The 19,665-nt window shown below is 38.6% G+C and overlaps 2 protein-coding genes and 2 long non-coding RNA genes across 5 annotated transcripts; 1 reads left to right on the top strand and 3 right to left on the bottom strand.

Moving 5' to 3' along the window:
- Positions 1–426: 426 nt before the first annotated feature.
- LOC116200216 (delta(12)-acyl-lipid-desaturase) lies at positions 427–6,029 on the bottom strand. Its single transcript, XM_031531009.1, has 2 exons — positions 5,874–6,029; positions 427–1,907 (listed from the first exon to the last, which is right to left on the bottom strand). The coding sequence occupies exon 2, from the start codon at positions 1,872–1,874 to the stop codon at positions 711–713; it is 1,164 nt and encodes a 387-aa protein (XP_031386869.1). The 5' UTR covers positions 1,875–1,907; positions 5,874–6,029; the 3' UTR covers positions 427–710.
- A 5,796-nt stretch (positions 6,030–11,825) lies between these two features.
- On the bottom strand, positions 11,826–12,754 carry LOC116201597. Its single transcript, XR_004155903.1, has 3 exons — positions 12,702–12,754; positions 12,279–12,408; positions 11,826–12,202 (listed from the first exon to the last, which is right to left on the bottom strand). It is a non-coding gene; the product is annotated as an uncharacterized LOC116201597 (long non-coding RNA).
- Positions 12,755–16,652: 3,898 nt separating this feature from the next.
- On the top strand, positions 16,653–19,539 carry LOC116199313 (peroxisomal membrane protein 13-like). Of its 2 annotated transcripts, none has more exons than XM_031529635.1 (5): positions 16,653–16,798; positions 17,795–18,031; positions 18,399–18,697; positions 18,948–19,040; positions 19,166–19,539. In XM_031529635.1, exons 1-5 carry the CDS (start codon positions 16,672–16,674, stop codon positions 19,394–19,396), a joined length of 987 nt encoding a protein of 328 aa, XP_031385495.1. In that variant the 5' UTR covers positions 16,653–16,671; the 3' UTR covers positions 19,397–19,539. The 2 variants fall into 2 exon arrangements, with proteins under 2 accessions (XP_031385495.1, XP_031385496.1); XM_031529636.1 differs by having other exon boundaries at positions 19,108–19,248.
- On the bottom strand, positions 18,979–19,526 carry LOC116199314. Its single transcript, XR_004155518.1, has 2 exons — positions 19,454–19,526; positions 18,979–19,374 (listed from the first exon to the last, which is right to left on the bottom strand). It is a non-coding gene; the product is annotated as an uncharacterized LOC116199314 (long non-coding RNA).
- Positions 19,540–19,665: the final 126 nt, after the last annotated feature.

Below are 19,665 nucleotides of genomic sequence, written 5' to 3'. Positions count from 1 at the left end.
TAGTAGCAGTCTCACCCAATAAATTGATGTATCTTGTATTTTATGAAATAATAATAATAATAATAATAATAATATGAATGTTATTATTGCGTAAATTTGAGGGGATCAGATCTATCTTAAGAACGTGTCCTTTCCCCGTCAACGGCTGGTCTGAGTTATCAGTTGACCGAGTTTGGTAGCCTCCCTGATTAAGAAAGGCCTCGTGTGGGCCCTACAATTAGACATATCCTCAATTGGGCCCATAAGCCCAAGAATGGGCCTACTGAACACACCAACAGCACATGCAGTGGCAGATTCATCATCTATCTACCATTGACATTTTCAGAGTCCATTGGTCCTGACATTGATACATTCCAAAATAGTTCCATAGCGAAGTCGAAACCTCGTGCATTATCAATTGGTTCCGCAGTGGAGCAGTATAAGATCTCGAAAAAACGGAGAACTGGGAATGGATTTCAATTTCGAGTTCAGAAGCTTGGAAGCGGAGATAAAAGTTACAATACACATCACTTGCAGCCAACACACAGTACACTAAAGGTCGAACCGACACGATACGAACTGTTCACGTTGGCGCAAACGTCCGATCAAGTACTAGTTTATTCGCTCGCTCAAGAGAGAGAGAGAGGACACCCTAAAGCTAAAGATTCTAATTCGTTTTGTTCGGTATGACCTTGAAATTAACTTGCGACCAGCAATGTGGTAAATGGTGATCAGAGGTTCTTCTTGTACCAGAAAACCCCCTTACTGTTGGCCCCGTCGTCGGGCTCCACGTACAGGCACTCCCTAGCCTCTCTCCACATCGCTTTGTATACCGGAGTCCCGTCGAACTGGTAGTAGTCTCCCAGTATCGGCTTGATCGCTTTGGTAGCCTCCATCGCGTGGTAGTGCGGCATGGTGGAGAAGAGGTGGTGGGCGACATGCGTGTCGGTTATGTTGTGGAAGACCTTGTTGAGGATCCCGTAGTCTCGGTCCGCTGTTGCCAGTGCCCCCCTGAGCCAGTCCCATTCCGACGAGTCATAGTGGGGAAGGGCCGGGTGGGTGTGCTGGAGGTAGGTGATCGTGACCAGGAATGCGTTCACGATCAGGAGAGGGACACCATATACACAAACCAACCAGGCCAGGCCACGGGCTGCTGCGATCTTGTACAGCGTGTACGTGGCGGCCATGATCCCTACATCAGAAATGTAGATCTGGAGACGCTCCCTGTCGGTGTAGATCGGGCCATACGGGTCAAAGTGGCAAGCGAACCTGTCATAGGGCCTGCCAGAGACGTTCAATGCCAAGTACAACGGCCAGCCCAGGGTCAGGGTCACAATCAGCGTCATGACTCGGCCTGGCGGGTTGTTCAGGTACTTGGAGAACCACGGCATCTTGGACTTGGGCTTGGGGACGAAAACCTCGTCACGCTCCAGCGAGCCCGTGTTGGAGTGGTGCCGGCGGTGGCTGTACTTCCAGGAGAAGTACGGAACGAGGAGCGCTGAGTGCAGTACCAGGCCGACACAGTCGTCCACCCACTGGTAGTCGCTAAACGCATGGTGCCCGCACTCGTGGGCTATGACCCAGACACCCGTGAGCACGCACCCCTGCAGGGCCCAGTACACGGGCCAGGCCGCGTAGCGTAGTGGACCCGGGAGGGCGTCGATGTAAGTGGTAGCAACGTAATAGAAGATGGCCACCAAAGTGAGGTCATAGAGGACATAAGAGAAGGACTTGAGGAGGGAGCGTTTGAAGCAATGTGGCGGGATGGCCTTCTTGATCTCGCTTAGTGTGAATGGTGGCTTTGCGGAGGGAACCCTTTGGACCGGCTTCTGGCTCTTCTCGTCTCCCTCGCCTTCCCACTTGTTCGGGACCGTCATTCTTCCACCGGCTCCCATCGCGTCGTCCCTGAGAGCTCACCTTCTCCGGACCTGACAATCGAACAAGTTGTTAGAGATGTAGTAACAAATCTGGGTGTTATATGCGACACAGGAAGACATTATGTGAGTTGAAACTAGACCTAACTACCCAAACTGGTGAGGCTGGTCTACGCCGGTTCGGGAAGTAAGTTAATTTGGTCTGGCACTTGATCGCACGAAAATGTGTAACATAATTACCAATACGCATGCGTTTATAATGTATGGGAATGAATATAATACCAGTTGTGGATGGCAAATTAACAGCTGGGAAGGTTTCAATCAGGTCATGCATTAAAGTTTTGGCTCCTTTCACCAGAGAAAAAATGCACCCCACTTGGAAGTTCGGTGTTGAATAAATACAGTCGACCCAAGTAGGAATCGGACAATTTATTTCATGGAGAGGACAATGCGAATACAGTCCGAACTCGTACTGTTGCGGCGTTCCCTCATGAACTAGACGAAAATATATCCAATGAATATTACTCATCATCAACTAAGAACGGGTAACGATTAGTAAGTGAAAATCTACGAGACTATTGTGAGATCAGTTTTAAACTTACAAGCATTTTCCTCAAGCCTGGACACTACTACAAAACACACAGATAACACGAAACTTTTATTGCCAAAACGCTAGATAAACACGGAACCTGACATCAACCCCCCATGCCCCAACAAGAGCGTGTTCAGAATACGTGCTCTCATTACCACAAAATCGGGCGAGAAGCCAATGCTATTGATACCAAGCCCTATTATTACAAGCCGGGGTGTACGCAACCGATTAGGCCTCCATGAAAAGGGCATGAATTGAAGTAAAGAGCACCTTGACCTGCTCGCAGCATCAATCCACTTCTCCCTTGATTAGGTCGGGGGATAGCCAAGCCGGTTTACGTAGTAAAGTATGGCGGGCCCACGTCCCGAACAAGGCCGTAGAAAAGTAATGGATTTTCATGATTACGTGGGCCCCACTAAACCCAAGTTACGGTGGCCAGACAAGTGCAGTACGTGGCGCATGATCTCTTATCAAAGCCTTTGATATGACACTACTTTCGTGAAAAATTAATGAAATCTATACTTTTCTGATTTAGCTTATTAATTAATCATCGAACACGTGACGTGATACTTTTCTCATCGTGTCAAGCGACCAATCAATCTCCAAGAAAAGAAAGCAAATCGGTCGATCATATGACATGATAGTACGTCTAACATGGACTAAAATGATCAACTGGAAAATATGACAATATCGTGATGAAATATTAAAAGAAAGTATGGTCCATAATTGAAGGAAAGACTTGTGTTGCGTTTGGTTTCATAATAGGATTTTAAAATCAAATTTTGATTTTGAAAATGGGTAATATAAATGGGGTTCACCATTTAACTTTATATGAATTATGTTGTTTTGTAGTGAAAAAAAAGTGATATAAATGAGGTCCACTATTTGACTTTGTATGAATTATTTTATTTTGTAGTATGTAGAATTAAGTTAGAATTATGATTCTAAAATAACACTCACAAACCAAACAAGGCTTTGGTTGTTCTCTAGCCAAAATAATTCCTGCAACAAGAGAAAGAAAGAGTAGAACAGTGATACACGCCCTCGCCTGCCAAGCAAGATATTACATGTTCGATCTCACAGAAAAATTATCGTGCCCCTGAATTATTAAGATATTAAAATTTTAACTTCATTATATTAGATTCAATAATCTTCTTCGTAATCGAGAAAAAATTCTATTAATAATGAATTAGACCTTTCTCCTATGGAGACTAGCTTGTATGCTAATAAGAATAAGAAACGAAAAAAACATGATTTTATACTTATATCATTTTTGTCATAAATCTATTTTTTCAGTTACTCTTAAATCTAAAGATCTCAGTCCATTCTAAGGGTAGCATCACAAGCCCCTCCTTGTATTACATAAACTTATAACTCATTGTCTTTTGATGAATCTTTTGATAAACTTATAAATGGATAACTCATTGTCATGCATTATGAGACTTATTCATAAGTTTGTTGCGATAAATACTATTGTTTTCTCAAAGTGACGAAATTGAACTAGTTAATGAATTTTTTATAACTTTTTTATCGACAAAAAATATAATAAATACAAAGAACTTTGGTCCCAAAAATAGTGTTTAAAAAATCAAAAGATCCAGGGGCAGAAACAGACAGCGGTCAAGCACAGCATTAATATCGGCAGGACCTATAATTTAAAATTATTATATATATATGTGTGTGTGTGCGACAAATGTTGGGCTGAAAGAGAATGCATGGCCGGGGTCCGCAGCACGCATTCCCATGCTGTGCAGGAGATAATGAACATCGAGTTTCAATTGAATGGCCAGCTTGTATTTTTTATTTTATTTTTTCACTTTCAATAATATATTCATAGATAAGAAAAATGTAAAATTATTAATTTAAGCAATTAAATAAGGTAAAACATATTTGCTTTCATCTCAGGGGTTAATATCTTGTCTTCACGAGAAGAAATATCCAAAGGTTTCTTCTTCTTATTTTAGTTTGATTCTGACATGATGTTTACTTTTTTTTTCCTTTTTACTACTGATTTGTTTCAGATTAAAAAGACACGCATGCAGGCTTAATTTGGATATGCTACTTATCCCAAAAAAAAAAATGGATATGCTTTTTTTTTCTCTGACTTTGTATCATTGTTTATACCGCAATATCACTGTCCAAATATGAACAAATAATCTTTTAAAGGCCGGATATTCCCAGATTCCCAAAAAAAAAAAAAGAAACCAAATAAGATATTTTTTGTCCACTTACCATATTGGTCGGGCGATGTGTTTTCTATTTTACTTATATTATTTATATTTTATTAAATTAATCACTTGCCATGTCAAGAATATTTTCGATGATATACAGGATTTTAGCAGATACCAGCTAATAATTGAGTGGCGAAATAACATACAGTAGAATATGAAATCGCGTAATTTTTGGTATTTTGTTTTTTTGTTGAAAAATAAAAGTCTATAAATAATTACGGTCAAAAATGGGCAAGACTTTGAAATTTCTGCTTCGTAATTTGTTTTTTGTTACTTGGAAAATAATAGTCTATAACATTAATTACGGTCGAAAATGGACAGGACTTTGAAATTTCAGCTTCCTAAGAAAATAAAAATTATTTCTTTCGGTGGATAAAAGATGCAGAAGCCTAATAAAAATTATTTCATAGAAATTCACTTCCGAAGAACAGAATGTCATGCAATGTTACTGAGGAATTTTTCTTCGCCTTTATCATCATTAATTAATTTACTTAATTTTACAATTTTCTTCCCAAGAGGAATTCTACTCTCCTCTTACATTTTATCTGGAAAATAAATATTATATCAAGCATGAAATATGTAACTGCAAGAGGAGATACACAACGACCTGACGATATTAAAATCACCATTAAAGCCAATATTTCAGCTCCCATGACTGTTTTATTATTTAGTTGAATAAATAAAACAAATTAAATTTCTCTATTTTTGTTTGTCTTTAAGAAATCCATGCAAAATAGCTTGGGAAAAAAAAACCCACAGACCGCACCAAAGATCTACAATCATATTAGAATAGATCTAGCTTATCCGTTATCCAACAGGTGCTTTCAGCTTTTTTTTTTTCCGTTTTCTATCGATCGAATAATATCGCGATTCCGGTGCATTTGCTCTTGCCGATTGCACCCATCAAGAGAAGGGAAACCAAAGGCAGGCCCAGCCGGCATTCTAGCCCAGAAACACTAGGAATGAGGTCAGAGTGAAGTACTGCGTTCGATACGAAAGAAAGCAATATGGGAAGGGAAGTAATTAATGCGATAATATCAGCATATTCGATGAGTAACAAATAAAATAAAATTAAGCAGATCGCGTTAAAGCACTGTTTTGTATAGCGATTCCATTTCCATTACGTATCCCGGCTATGTTCGGTTTCGCGCCGAACATCGCCGGGCATAAGGATGGGGAAGAAGGGAGGGAATGTACCTCGGAGGGATATCGAAGCCTCTTCCCAGCTCTGAACTCTCTCTCCCTCTTTATGCGGCCGTGGAAGAGGGAGAGGGAGATGGGGAAGGGCTGTATATAAGCACAATCTTCACGGGTACCCCCAGAGAGACCGGGCCCACATGGAATCTCCCGTACCCTCCGCCTGGAATGCAAATATCTTCTCCGCCCGCCACGCGTCGCCCTCGCGGTGGCTCCGATGCCACCTATTGAGGTTGGCGTGCCTTTAAAGTGGAGGGGATCGACGGCACGATCATGCTTCTTCGGGAAAGGCTTACGTGGTCCGCGCCGCACGAGATTTCTCCCCTCGAAATGACGGAAATGCCCCTGCGTGCATGGGATGTTGCAAGCTGGACCATAAAAGAAAGAATTGCTCTATTATGATGAGCAGTTGCGGTGATTTGGATTTATGCGGTTGTCTGTCTGACATGGGCCAACCCTTCCCTTCCCTTCCAATTTCGCCCGTTAACCTTTTTTTAAAAAAAATTTTTCTTACTTCAACATCCGAAAATTCAATGAATCACAACAAATTTAGTTCAAGCCGAATTACCCACTAAATGGTAAGAGCCTGTTTGGAAAATGAGTTTTGTTCAACTCTGCTCAATCCTGGTTTACTACCCGATAACTGGGTCAGCATTTTCCCTTCCTGTGGGACCCAGCTGCAGCACAATCACACGGTCAAATTCGGTTGAATCTTTTTTCAGCAAATGCCAAAACATGGGGACTAACTGTGGGATGGTAGGGTTCTTTGGGTTTAAAAATTCTTTTATGGTTGCTGATCGAGAAATAGATTTATCATCTCAGTTGTGATATCCTTCCAAGCATTTTGCTTTCATGTTGTAGTGTGTGCTCTTCTCAGCTTCTCAAGCATTATGTTTATGAAAGCGAACTCCATTTTATCACTCCATTTGATGATCTTTTCACCTTTAGAAGCCATGATGCATGCAGTTGGTTCATAATAACAATGATCTAACAATGCACCTAATAATGATCTATCAGCAGCAATAGACAAACAACATTAAACACCGAAATCAGACATTCTTTTCTTGAACTGCAAAGAACATGCATCTATCTATCCCACAGAATGCACAGTAAGATGGCAACGACCATAAACCAAAAATTCTGAACCACGACCATGGCGTCAACATAGAGTTTTGCAACCAGATTAGAATGATTCAAATTAATTGAGCAAACATGGAAGAAAAGCACAAACAGGCCGAACCAGAAATCCACAGCAACATGGGTATTCTGTTAACAGATCAGGAAGAACAGGCTCACAACTTCAGCCTGTTCCGGAAAGGACAACATACAAGGTTTATTCATTGAGATGAAAAACAAATCGATGAAATTGACACAGATACGTCACCTTACACTAACAGGGCAATGGCACCAGATAACTAGGGAGGTCTCACTAAGCAGATAGCTTCGAAATTCCACCAAGCTTTGCAATCCATAAGCATTAATCAAGATAGTGAGCAGAAGATGTTACCTCACTGCCGATGCCTCTCCAAAACAACAACTTTCTGCGGTTCTTAAGCCCCAACCCTGGTGGAGAACAGTGAACTAGAGGGGGCCCCAACAGTGACCAAAGTCGAGAATCTCTGGCAGCCGGTGAAGACAGGACGTCCTTTGCGAATCACTCCTGAAAAGGTCGTGCTTTTCACTGTTCTTTGCACCAACTTTGCACACGTAAGCCTTCACGGACGAACAGCCCTCTGTAAATAACGTGTTGATAAGTTAGTAATCTGTGAAATTGATAACTCCGAGTCAGTAAATAGGCAGTTTCCGACCTCGATTACAAAGAAATGTCGCTGATTTCGGCCTATATTATACGGACAAAGCAGACAAGGAAGAAAGGAGAACATGCCTAAAGGAGGATGAGATAGAGAGATAAGCGGCTTCTGTTGTGTGTTTATTCTCTCAACGGCTCTCTGAGATAACACCGATAGGGGCGAAAAAAAATTATTTGTAACGACTAGTCAAACTAAGCATGCGAAACCCACTGCTCCTTCAAATGTTGGGGCCAATTTGTCTTTATGCGAGTTAAACAGAATTGAGTTGAACAAAACTCATTTTCCAAACACACTCTTAATATTTCCCAGTATAAATTTTCTTCATTCATGTTACTTGAACTCATGACTTTATTTAAGAGGAATAAGTGTCCGAACTGTTTAAACCAAGTCATGTTTATACGTAATTCAATTTTACATGAAAAAACACTATCTCGAGGCATTTTACCACCACGGCCTCATCACCTTGATTAGGTCCGCTGAACGTAGGAGATACTTATAGTATGTTTGGTTTTAGAATTAAGTTGAGTTGAGTTTTGATTTTAATTGGTTTGTAATTATTATGATGTTGAATTAAAAGAAAAAGTATATAAAAGTAATGAATAGTTAAAATAATAATAATTGTATTATTGAATTATGAAAAAAGTAATGAATAATTGAGAGAATTTATTATTAAAAATTAAGTTGAATGGTTAAAAAAATTGAAGAAAAATGAAAAAATAATAATTGTATTGTTAACTTTTATTGTGTAGTGAGTAAAGTTAAAATTTTAAAATGAGATTGTGAAATCAAATGGGCTAATTTTGAGGGGCTAATGTATTGATCTTGCCGTAAGTGCGATTGACCCGCCTTTACTAACCAATTCTTTTTTTATGAATTTCTTTTTTTCAAGTATAATAAAAGAAAATTTTTAAATAATTAATAAATATATATAAATAGTCACGTCAGATATTAAACTTATGACCTCTAGATCAACAGGTAAAGACGTGCGTCACTGCACTATACCCTATTTTAAATAACAAATGCTATATTCTCGATATGTCCAATACAGAGATTGGATTTATTGGTATTTAGCTTAGTACACTCTCGTGGGCTAGAGCTAAGACAGGGAGAGATAAATTTGTTTCTTCAAAAAGCTCTATTCACACTTAGGAAATAAGTCTTTGCTCAATCCATATGGGGAATGGTTTAAGCCATTCAACGCTTTTTTTCCTCAAGTTAATTCTCGAGTTCGAGTCTTAAGAATGGAGAAAATTGAGAACTTTACTTCTTAATGAGCCTACCCGACTCGATTGAATTAGTCGAGATTCATTGGACTTCTGAATATCAAGTTGTACCCTGAAAAAGAAAAAAGTCTTTGCTCTCGTGGGCTAGAGCTAAGACAGGGAGAGATATTGGTATTTAGCTTAGTACAGAGATTGGATTTATTGGTATTTAGCTTAGTACACTCTCGTGGGCTAGAGCTAAGACAGGGAGAGATATAAATTTGTTTCTTCAAAAAGCTCTATTCACACTTAGGAAATAAGTCTTTGCTCAATCCATATGGGGAATGGTTTAATCCATTCAACGCTTTTTTTCCTCAAGTTAATTCTCGAGTTCGAGTCTTAAGAATGGAGAAAATTGAGAATTTTACTTCTTAATGAGCCTACCCGACTCGATTGAATTAGTCGGGGTTCATTGGACTTCTGAATATCAAGTTGTACACTGAAAAAGAAAAAAAAGTCTATGAAGATCTTATATTTCGGGCAAATTCTTCTTGATAACAATGCTCTTATATTTTCAATTCCCATAGACTTTTACAGCGTAAATTTGTGGACAGTTAATGTACAAATGATCATATGTTTAAATATATTGCAACTATATATAACGCCTTCTGTTACAATAGTATGTGACCTTATATGTGTTGGGAGTTTACCCTGTATTTTTTAATAAGTCGGTCTTTTTCTCTCGTGTAGCCGTTATCATCGCAGCATGAGCCATGGTTACGTCGAGAAGGTGATCATTCATCATTCCTCTGCTGAAATGTGCTCCTCCCTTAAATCCATGAACGTGTATATATATGCACCTTGTCAATATCTTCATCTCGAGACCCATAGTCATTTGAGGAATTGCATTCACCTGGAATATCGGTATAAATTGACGGCATAAAAAAGCGTCGCAATGTCATATTTTATGAACTCTCAGTCCGTAGTTAATTTATCTTCCTCATTGCTCGGAATAATTAATTCTTAATGCCCGGGCCTGCACCTAATTGCTATTTATTATAATAGCAGCTCAAACACTTCCCTCATTTAATGCATCATGCATGTGCACAGACCACCATGGGACCATAGCAAGAGGATCCCACACTGATGTGACGAAATTGGCCGTGGTGGCTTCGACATGAAAGCAAAGCAGATCGCGGAACACTCGTCAACACGACATGGCACCCCTAACACTACGTAGAGAGAAGACAGAAGAGAGAGAAAGATGGAGAGAGAGAGAGAAGGGGGGAGACACGTGAGGGTCACATGATCCACCTCGGGATTTGTCGACCCCTGTTGGAATATCTCTTCCGTTTGCCTGCCGTCTCTTCTCCCGTTCGGTCCGCGTCATGCTTAATTTCCAACCACAAACCATAAACCTGTGGCTGATGCACGGCTGATTCTAGTCTTCCATAAGTTTTACCCTTTTTTTAACAATTCCCACTTTTTTTTTAACAATACCCTAAAATCCTAATATAATAAAATAAAAATTATTGTAGCTAATAAATGAGCGTGAATACTTCAATAACGAGAATTGAATTTATAATTTCTTAATTAATAGGTGAGAATTTACGCTGCTGTGTAAGGTTGTTAGAATCGCGATTCTACCTAGAATCGGTCGAAGGTTATGGAATCGTGAATCGTAAAATCGAATCGTTAATCGTAAAATTCTATTTATAATTAAAAAAATAACATATACATATATATGTCAAATCTCATGTTAAAAATAGTATAAGTAAATATCAAATGATAAATCTTGCTACTTCCTATTTCGTTTGTCAGAATCTAATGGTGCTTAGTTTTCACAGGAGAACGCTCTCACTATAACAACTTTCAATAAAAATTGATATAGTACCGTGGTCACGGATCCTGTAGGCGAAGCTGTTTTTTCTCCATAACTTCTTTTTTGTCTATCCCTTTTTGAAATCATCTTTCTCTGCACCTAAAAAGGTTGAAAAAAATTTCAGCCTAAATCAAACCAAACTACAATTAGGAATCGGTCAGAACCCAATTCAAAACAGTTCGAAAAACTTTCCAAGTCCTTATCACTTACAATCAAAAGACAAGTTTCAAACTTTTCATAAAATAAGAGAATCAATGAGCAATATTATCGCACAATGAGAGAAATGAGGAGGGAGAAGGAGGGAGTATACAACTTTGGGTTGAAACTAGAATCGTAGAATCGGTCCGATTCTACGATTTTACGATTCGAATAGCAATTCAGCCACGATTTTACCTTCTCGATTCATGCCATGAAATTGGAATCGCTAGCCACCCCTTGAATAATAAAATTGTAAGATTTTACGATTTGAATTACGATTTTAATAACCATGCTGCTGAGTCAAAACTCTCTTCCTTATAATTCCCACATTTTTAACGATCCATAAATAAATATGAATGACGTATTTTGTCTTTTGCATTTTTTCCCCCTCTTCGCGACGGACTTGAAGATTCGGATACTGGAGATGAGATCCCAATGGGAGGACTAGTAATTTTCGTTTTTCCATCGATGCAAGATTTGTTTTTTTGGATAATATGGTTAACGTCTAGTCATGTATTAGTCTCAATCGAAAGCTTGTGCTCTTCAAAAAAAAAATTGAAGAATTACACTTCTAAGCAGAAATTTTCTTTAATATATTATATATAATACTAGTCCGCACAAACGGAATGGTATGAGCGATTGCCCGATTTATCAGATTCTATTAGATGATAGTTCCACTTTTAGCACCGACCAAAAAAAAAATTCAACCTTTTGTGCTATTGCCTATGAAGTTTTTGAAATTTTTACCAATTTCTTCGAGGCCATGGAGTCAAAAATTGTTAGGCGACATACGATGTATGAATTTGTACTTTTACTCGTACGTTAGTCCATATTCAGTGCATTGTGGCTTGTATCAATAATTCATCATGGTTTAATTTGGCACCCAATAACTTTTGTTTTGTCCTGATTGATTGTAGTAAACGTAACGAAAAGGGAATGCTTTTTCAGTAACACCGTCACGCATAATTATTTTTCTTAATGATTCCATAATCATGTATTCTTATGATGCAGCGATTACTTATTTGACTACATGGCCGTTGTAACAGTTGCCAAATCGGAGGCCATCCCCGCTGGTCCGGACCGGCATGACACCCTGAGCCTCTTGCCCCCTTTCATCGTGACCAACTCCTTCTCCCTATAGCCGTGTACTTCTATTGAGTGCAAAACTTCAACAGCCTTGAGATCCAACTTCCCATTACTCTCTGCCCATCAAGTAGAAAATCCTTCGATGAAAATCTGCACGAGCAGATCATTAGGACGTTCTCATCGTGGAATTAACATAGAAATCAGTGCAACGATCTCCCGTGCTCACCTATATAGAAGGCTTGACAACTCGAAAATGAACGATATGCAATTGCAGTGGTTGCGGTCTGCATGATACATTGCCGACTTTGAAGACCTACCTGGCCATCGCGGCTGTGCACCATCCCCATGCCTATGTCCTGAGAAGCGGAACCATCATCCTAGTCCTATATTAGCCGGAAAAATTCGCGGATTCTTACCTTCAAGAATGGTAGGATGACCATCTATCAGATATATGGTCACTCGCTGGGTAGGACGGGGTATCTTGCCGTTATTGAAGAAAACTATACAGCCGTTAAAAAATTAAGTTCTACCTTTTATAATAATAATAGATAGATAGATGTCTTATCAAAAAAAAAAAAAAGATAGATAGATGAGAATACACGAAAAAGAAAATCTGATAGAAATTTCTCAATTTTAGGTGGTTAGTTACCTCTGATCTGATTCTATCATTTCTGGAGCCATCCACGCATGATGTTCTTCCATGTCTTTTCTCTTTAATTGAATTTTTCCTTGCTTTAACATATAAGCAAATAGAGATCACCAGAGACACTGAATCCAGTCACCATTCTGTGCTTAGAAGAAATATATTCTTTTATGAATAATTTGGAAGAAACATCACTTTGAGAAGAACACAAAGCATAACCGTTAACCCTATGTATTATAATTGTTATTCATTGACAATTACCGAGCATCCCCTTGGTGAACATAGATTATCATTATTATTATTTTTTTGGCCAAGTTAACGTAGATTAATTAATCAACTTGTTTACGTAAACATAGGTGTGGAGATCAAAAGTAAATATATACGCGCCCCTAAATATATGCAACAATAGTTAATGCCATTTGCTAAAGACACGAAATATTATCAAAATATTGATTGATATAAATTCTCACTTGAACGTTTAATCTACCATTAGGATACTTTCAATAAATTTTGAAATCCTTATACAACAAATAAAGTCCGTCCATACTTGAAGAGCAGTTTATCAACTCCACCATTTCTTATGGTTATGTCACTACTAGTATTGTAGTTAATCTTGTAGAATTTCATCACTTAAATTAAAGGGTTTTAGTCTTCGCACCAGATAGAGCTCTTCGCCTGGACATGCAACAGCAATATCACACGTCACCGAACAAGGATTAACCCTAGTTGGTGGTCTCTACGCAATAAAAAATGCTGCATTTTATGGGAATGGCGAAAGGTTTAAGGTGCAATCGCTTAGTTGATGCACTATGCATTCAACTAAATTACTTAAAATTGCAATAAATAGCTTAACTTTAAGTTTTAAGTATCTTATATGTATGTTGAGAAATTAATTTTTAAATTACTTTCAAGATAACCTAAATTTTTACTAGAATATTTCGGTAAATTATACCATTATTTTTATACTTGTCAAAAGATAAAAAATAAATAAATAAATATATATATATATATGTATATATATATACATATATACACCACCACTTTTGTTGGGGATTTGTACCTTAGGGTAGATGGTTCGGAGACAAAGATAGCAGTGAATTCGGATTCGGAGAAGACGAAATGAACTCAAAGTCGAAAAGATGACAAACAAGGAAAGCGTATTTGTTGAAATAAGTTTTTTGATTGTCAATGGATTCGGAGTATGAGTTTGAAAACTTTGATCTCCAGCAACTTTTGCTTATTGTACCATAGAATTTTCACGGGAAGGGGCTCTATTGTGATGTAATGAATCTAATGATATGCAATCGGAGGAAAGCATATCTCTTGAATTCAGTGTTCGCCTAACGATAGATGAGAGAATCTCTCTCGTTTTCAATCTGCATACAACACGTTGATCAATTAGACAATTACTAGTTTTGAACATATAGTCTGATATCATATGAATCTTTTTGAATGTTTATTAAAAGAAAAACTATATTGAAAGAGTAATCTTATCAGAAGACATGTATTATTTTTACTTGATACGATTATTCCTGCTTAATGACAAGAAAACAGTGTCAAAGAGTGGGTAACTCTAATTAGGAGAGATCACTATCGATGGACAACTTATCCTCCACGGAATGCCGATTGCGTGTGCGAGTTTTTATTGTATATCTTCCTTTATTTGGAAGATCTAGATTAAACTTTAATTTTCTTTTTCAAACTACGCAATTTCAAATCCAGGAGTTAAATTATTCATTCGTTTTTGAGGATCAACATGTGATTTTCGTGTCATTAGGAAGAACGTGATTTGTGTGACAAGATTTTTTTATGTTTCGGCATTTCTAGAAATGTTTGGGCTCCCTCTTTCTCACGGAAAGATTGGAAGGTCGGATTAGGATCGTTTACTATTGCAGAAATCTCAAATAGGCCGAGAACCTAATGGTGTATTTGGTTTTTTAGAGTTAAAGTAATTTTGATTTTGATCGTGGAAAAGGACAAATAATTATGTAGTGTGTTGAGTTAAAGTTAAAGTTAAAAATTTTCAGTGTATTTTTATTGTATAGTGTGTTGAGTTAAAATTAAAATTAAATTTTTTGTGATTTTAACTGCGAAACCAAACGAAGTATAAATATGCATGTCAGGAAACGAGTTGAGCAACTGAACCGAGACCCGAATTTGCTTGCCTTAAAGAGAAAGAGAGATTGACGTTCATGCATTTTGTTTCTGTTAATGGAAGCCAATTGATAAATGCAGACCACATCTTCAAAAAAGAGTGTCGTATGAGAAAAATATATTGAGCGTCCGGTTCAAAATGACTCCCGTGAAGGAGGTGAATCAGATAGATTTGTACGCGTGAACGAAGATTTTAACATTGACTTAAGGTTAAAACACGAGTACGACCATTGGCACGTCGAAAATCCATTGACTTAATGTTCAATCAAACGCTTCTCTACCCAGACCATTATGTACCCGTAACCCATAATTCACATGTCTAATGCGAAAACAGTTACTCGTCTATGCATATGTCGAATAGGTCTTTTAATTAGTTGCAAGTCTCTATTATGACATTGGTATGCATCATGAGCACATATATAAACGTTCAAATGATATGAACAATGACATGCGTCGAATTAGGCTCAAATGATCTTTCTAGAAAGATCGCGATCCTTCTGTACGTATACGAACAAATTTCTTCTCTCTGTCTGCGCGCAAAAATATCAAATGTTAAGTTCAACATGGGGGGAGGACACTCTTCCCATGTCGGCTCGTGATCATGGGCCGGTAAAGCCCAATAAGGGTCTCTTGGGCCTCAACATTTTCTTCAAAACCCCAAGGCCCATTCAAATGGGCTTGGTTGTTCAAGCCCACTGTTAATTAGGTTAGATCAGTCCAGTCCAAGAAGAATTTGCTCATTCTTCGATAATTAGAGCATTTCTACCATAGATTTTGCTAAATCCTCCAAATCATCATAAAAGGAATCGGTTGTAACTTTACAATATTCATTGGCATCTATAACAACAGTAAGCAGCTGGAGGATTTTTCAATAAGACGGATCGATCAATTTAAGTTGCGTAAATTTATAGTAAAATTAACTCGAAAGTATGAAATAACTTTTACATGGATGCGCTTCATCGTGGCCTTGATATTAGATGGTTCTACATTAGTCACGATTTGTGATACTAGTCGAATTATTAACACTCATTTAATCATTCGTGACTCACAATCAAATTAGTATTTTCTCACATCATGTGATGAGATGTAATCAAATAATAATACAAATTAATAATAGATAATGTACTAGCCAAAAAGAAAAGGTTACGAAAATCCAAAGTAACCAATTAAAGATAATGGTCGTCACAAAAAATAAAACGCCGTAAATACATCTATCTATGAAACCTGACCCAAAAAAAATACATTCTATAAATTTTTTTCTTGGATTAAGGTAATGTCTTTAAAATTCGTGAACAATCAATAAATGAATATAATTCTTATATTTCCTGATTAAAAGAAAAAAATGAGAAAAACCAAAAACCACGACAAATCTCGATTGGCTCTTGATATTGATTTTTACGCAAATTAGGTGTCCAGTTGGCTTAGTAGAAATGTACTAATAGTTCTACACAGAGCGCCTGATATGATATGATATGATTCTCGTAAATGAAGATGCCAAGAGTTCGAGGGAGCAAAGAGAAATATGAGAGCAAAAGAAGTAAGGAGCTAAATTCAGGTGACATATTCAAATTATTGCCTTTTCCATCGATATCACGAGTTGTGAGGTGTCCTTACCCTTATTAGCTGCGACTCCTCGCTTGGAGATCACAGACCACTTCAAGTAGGCTTTCGTCCACTGATAGTGCATTTTGCCGATTGCTCCGCTTCTCGTGGATGAAATTTCGATCCTTGTTATTGGGGTGGCATTTATATATATTTATTTAATTTATCTATTTTTTATAATATATATATATATATATATATATTGTTTTCTCTCCGTTTTATGGTCACCGCGAAATATATTTCTCCGGCATTTCTTTTTTCTTTTATTTTTTTTTATTTTTCCTCTTCCAGTCATACATGTCGTTCCTCTCTAACTCCCATGGCGTCAAATCCTCAGCAACCTTCAGGTTGGTTCCTTAATCTTCTCTTTCCTTCTGTTTCTTCATTACTTATGAGTTCATTTGATTTTCAGTGAAGCCAGTACGTTACTCTTTTTTTATGATTATTTTTAAATAGTAATCTTCATGTCGGTCTCATAGTGTTCCTGCTGATCATCGATGTCCACTTCATGCTTTTCAATGGAGATTAATCTAATCTAACCGTGGGTTTGGCTGCGGGAGCTAAAGAAAATGATTGAAGAAGTTTGCGTTTTGTGCTCTGCTGAATAGTAGAGCTCAGTTTCAGCTTCATTGATGGAGAGAGGTTGTCGGGCTGATGCATTTCATTGGCAGAGGCGGATTATTGGGTTTATGGGTTGAAATCTTGAATACTTATGGCTTTAAATCTTGAATTCTGAAAATTGAACTGCTATTCAGCTATGGCGGAGGTGGATTGTCGGGTTTATGGGTTGAAATCTCGAATCTTTGGGTATCGCATTGTCCGTAAACTGTTCTGTTTTTCCTTCTTCTTGGGGAAAGGTTGAAGATGAAGTGCTTATTTAGTTTTCTGCAACTCTTTAAATGTAGGAAATTATCAGTTGTGGTGATTGATCTAAAGTGGGCCAAAAAAAGAAAAAAAAAAAGAAAGATCTAGGGTCAGAGTGTGGCTCTCTTCCATGGAGTACATGAAATAAAGAATGTTCGAATGTTCGTTTTGGCGTATTTATGTTATGCTTGCAAGTTCTTTTAGGTTCCATGTGGAATGTTCCTTCGTCTTCGATATATAGGCTTGTAGTTAGATTTGACTTGCGGGACAAGCTAGATGGCTGAATGGAGGAAAATTAGAAAATAATTGGAGTTTTGAGAATATTGTTAGGTTGCTATACATGGCCACTCTTATTTGAGTTCTGTCAAAGATTTAATTGCTCGGATGATCATAAACAGCGGCTTATGTTTGAAGGTCGCCCGATCATGCTCTTCTTTGATATCACTTTCTGAGATAGGTATTATATTTCTTGATTTCAGGTAGTGGTCCTCCACCAAAACCTCGGGAACGAGCCAGTGGCTCATCTGGGCCAGCACCTTTCAAACCACCTTCTGCAGGGAACACCGGCGATGTCGTTGAGGCTTCTGGAACCGCAAATCCCGATGAGATAGTTTCCAGTGCTGACAGGAGTACCACTGAGAATAGAAATGCCCTGGGAAGGCCTCTTCCCTCAAGCCCATGGGAGCAGAATTACGGGAGCAGAACGACCTATGGAGGTAAATGAAAAAGCGGCACCAGAACTTTACGACTTTCGTCCCCTGAATTTTGGGTTCGTTTCAGCGGAAGCTTAATTTATGATTCTTTGAGATTGGTTATAGAGGATTAAGCCATATCCACTGAGCATGCAGTGGCTAACTACTTGGCTGCTCGCTGATTTCATTAATGACTACCTCGGTCGTTTTCGATGGATGATATACTTGGAATGTGATGTCATCTGTTCGAATTTAATGGTTCGGATAACATTAGGGATAAATTAACTCTGTCATTAAAAATCTGAAGTAGCTACCTGGTCTAAGACAAGAGACTACGGAAGGGCCCCTTTTAAAGTTAATAATGTCTAATTTCTAAGAGATTTTTTTGCAGGTTATGGTTCTAGTCTTGGTTATAACTCTGCCTATGGGGGTGGTATGTATGGTGGCTTAGGAGGCGGACTTTATGGCGGCGGAATGTACGGTAATTCAATGTACAGGGGAGGGTATGGTGGTCCTTATGGATCATCGGGCTTGTACGGGGGTGGGATGTATGGAGGTGGTATGGGCGGTTACGGTATGGGCATGAGTGGTCCTATGGGCATGGGTGGTCCTTACGGGCCTCACGATCCGAACGATCCATATGCAGCACCGCCCTCTCCTCCTGGTTTTTGGATATCATTTCTACGAGTGGTGAGTTATACGCTTCTCTGCTGTGCGCCTCTCTTCAATTAGAAGGTTGAAGTTCTCAATGCCCGAGTACTTCTAAACTGCTGTTGTCCTGCAAGATGAATCCATGGCTTACAATGTCGTACAGTTCTCTGTTTCTCGATTTATAAAAGATCGCAGTAAGGGGAAATATAGTGACTGCACTCTACAAGCCTCGTCGGATTATGCGGTAGAAAAAGCTTGTTTCATGGTCTTTTCTTCTCTGCGATTGCAGATGCAAGGGGTGGTAAACTTTTTCGGACGGGTTTCGATGCTCATAGACCAGAATACACAAGCCTTCCACATGTTTATGACCGCACTTCTTCAGGTAATTTCGCTTCTCATTTTATGTTTTAGCTCGTCATTTCTCTTGAAGGCAATTTTGTTCTCGACAGGAAAAGGAGCAATTTGTTCTTAAGCTGCGCCTCATTTACTGTAAAATACGTGCTGCAGCTTTTTGATCGTTCTGGCATGTTGTATGGTGAGCTAGCAAGATTCGTGTTGAGGCTGTTAGGTATCAGGACAAAGCTGAGGAAGGTTAACCGAATTGGCCCCGATGGTCTCGCGCTCCCTGGACCCAATGGACCTCCCCAGGGATTCATGGATGGACCCAAGGCTGCTGCTGCAGCCACCACCGCTCCAACTGGTTCGTGGGACAATGTCTGGGAAAATGATGCCAAGTGAAAAACAATTAAAAATAATAATTTATGAATGAAAATGAGGATTTGGCTTGCGATATACCCGAAAACACTCCTCTCTCTGCGTGATTGATGAAAGGTCTAATGTACTTTGTTACAAAGCTGAAAAGTTAATCGCTTCAGAGAGAATACTCGTGCACTATAAGCTATTCTCGAATGCGATAAAAGTGGCTCTATAAATTCCAACGTTACCTTCCTGAAGGCACAGCTTCAGTTTGTGGTTGATCGCTGCTGCTGTTATTTCACCCACCTTAC

This window comes from Punica granatum, chromosome 3 (genome assembly GCF_007655135.1).
Source record: "Punica granatum isolate Tunisia-2019 chromosome 3, ASM765513v2, whole genome shotgun sequence".
NCBI classification, from domain to species: Eukaryota; Viridiplantae; Streptophyta; class Magnoliopsida; order Myrtales; family Lythraceae; genus Punica; species Punica granatum.
The sequence above is the reverse complement of the archived record's forward strand: the minus strand, read 5'-3'. Positions and strand labels throughout refer to the sequence as shown.

Excerpts from the sequence above, each read along its gene's own strand:
- LOC116200216 (XM_031531009.1), bottom strand. The coding sequence starts at position 1,874 with ATGGGAGCCGGTGGAAGAATGACGGTCCCGAACAAGTGGGAAGGCGAG.
- LOC116199313 (XM_031529635.1), top strand. The coding sequence starts at position 16,672 with ATGGTCACCGCGAAATATATTTCTCCGGCATTTCTTTTTTCTTTTATT. Across the intron at positions 16,799-17,794 it reads AAATCCTCAGCAACCTTCAG|GTAGTGGTCCTCCACCAAAA; the intron begins GTTGGTTCCTTA and ends TCTTGATTTCAG. Across the intron at positions 19,041-19,165 it reads TTATGACCGCACTTCTTCAG|CTTTTTGATCGTTCTGGCAT; the intron begins GTAATTTCGCTT and ends TACGTGCTGCAG.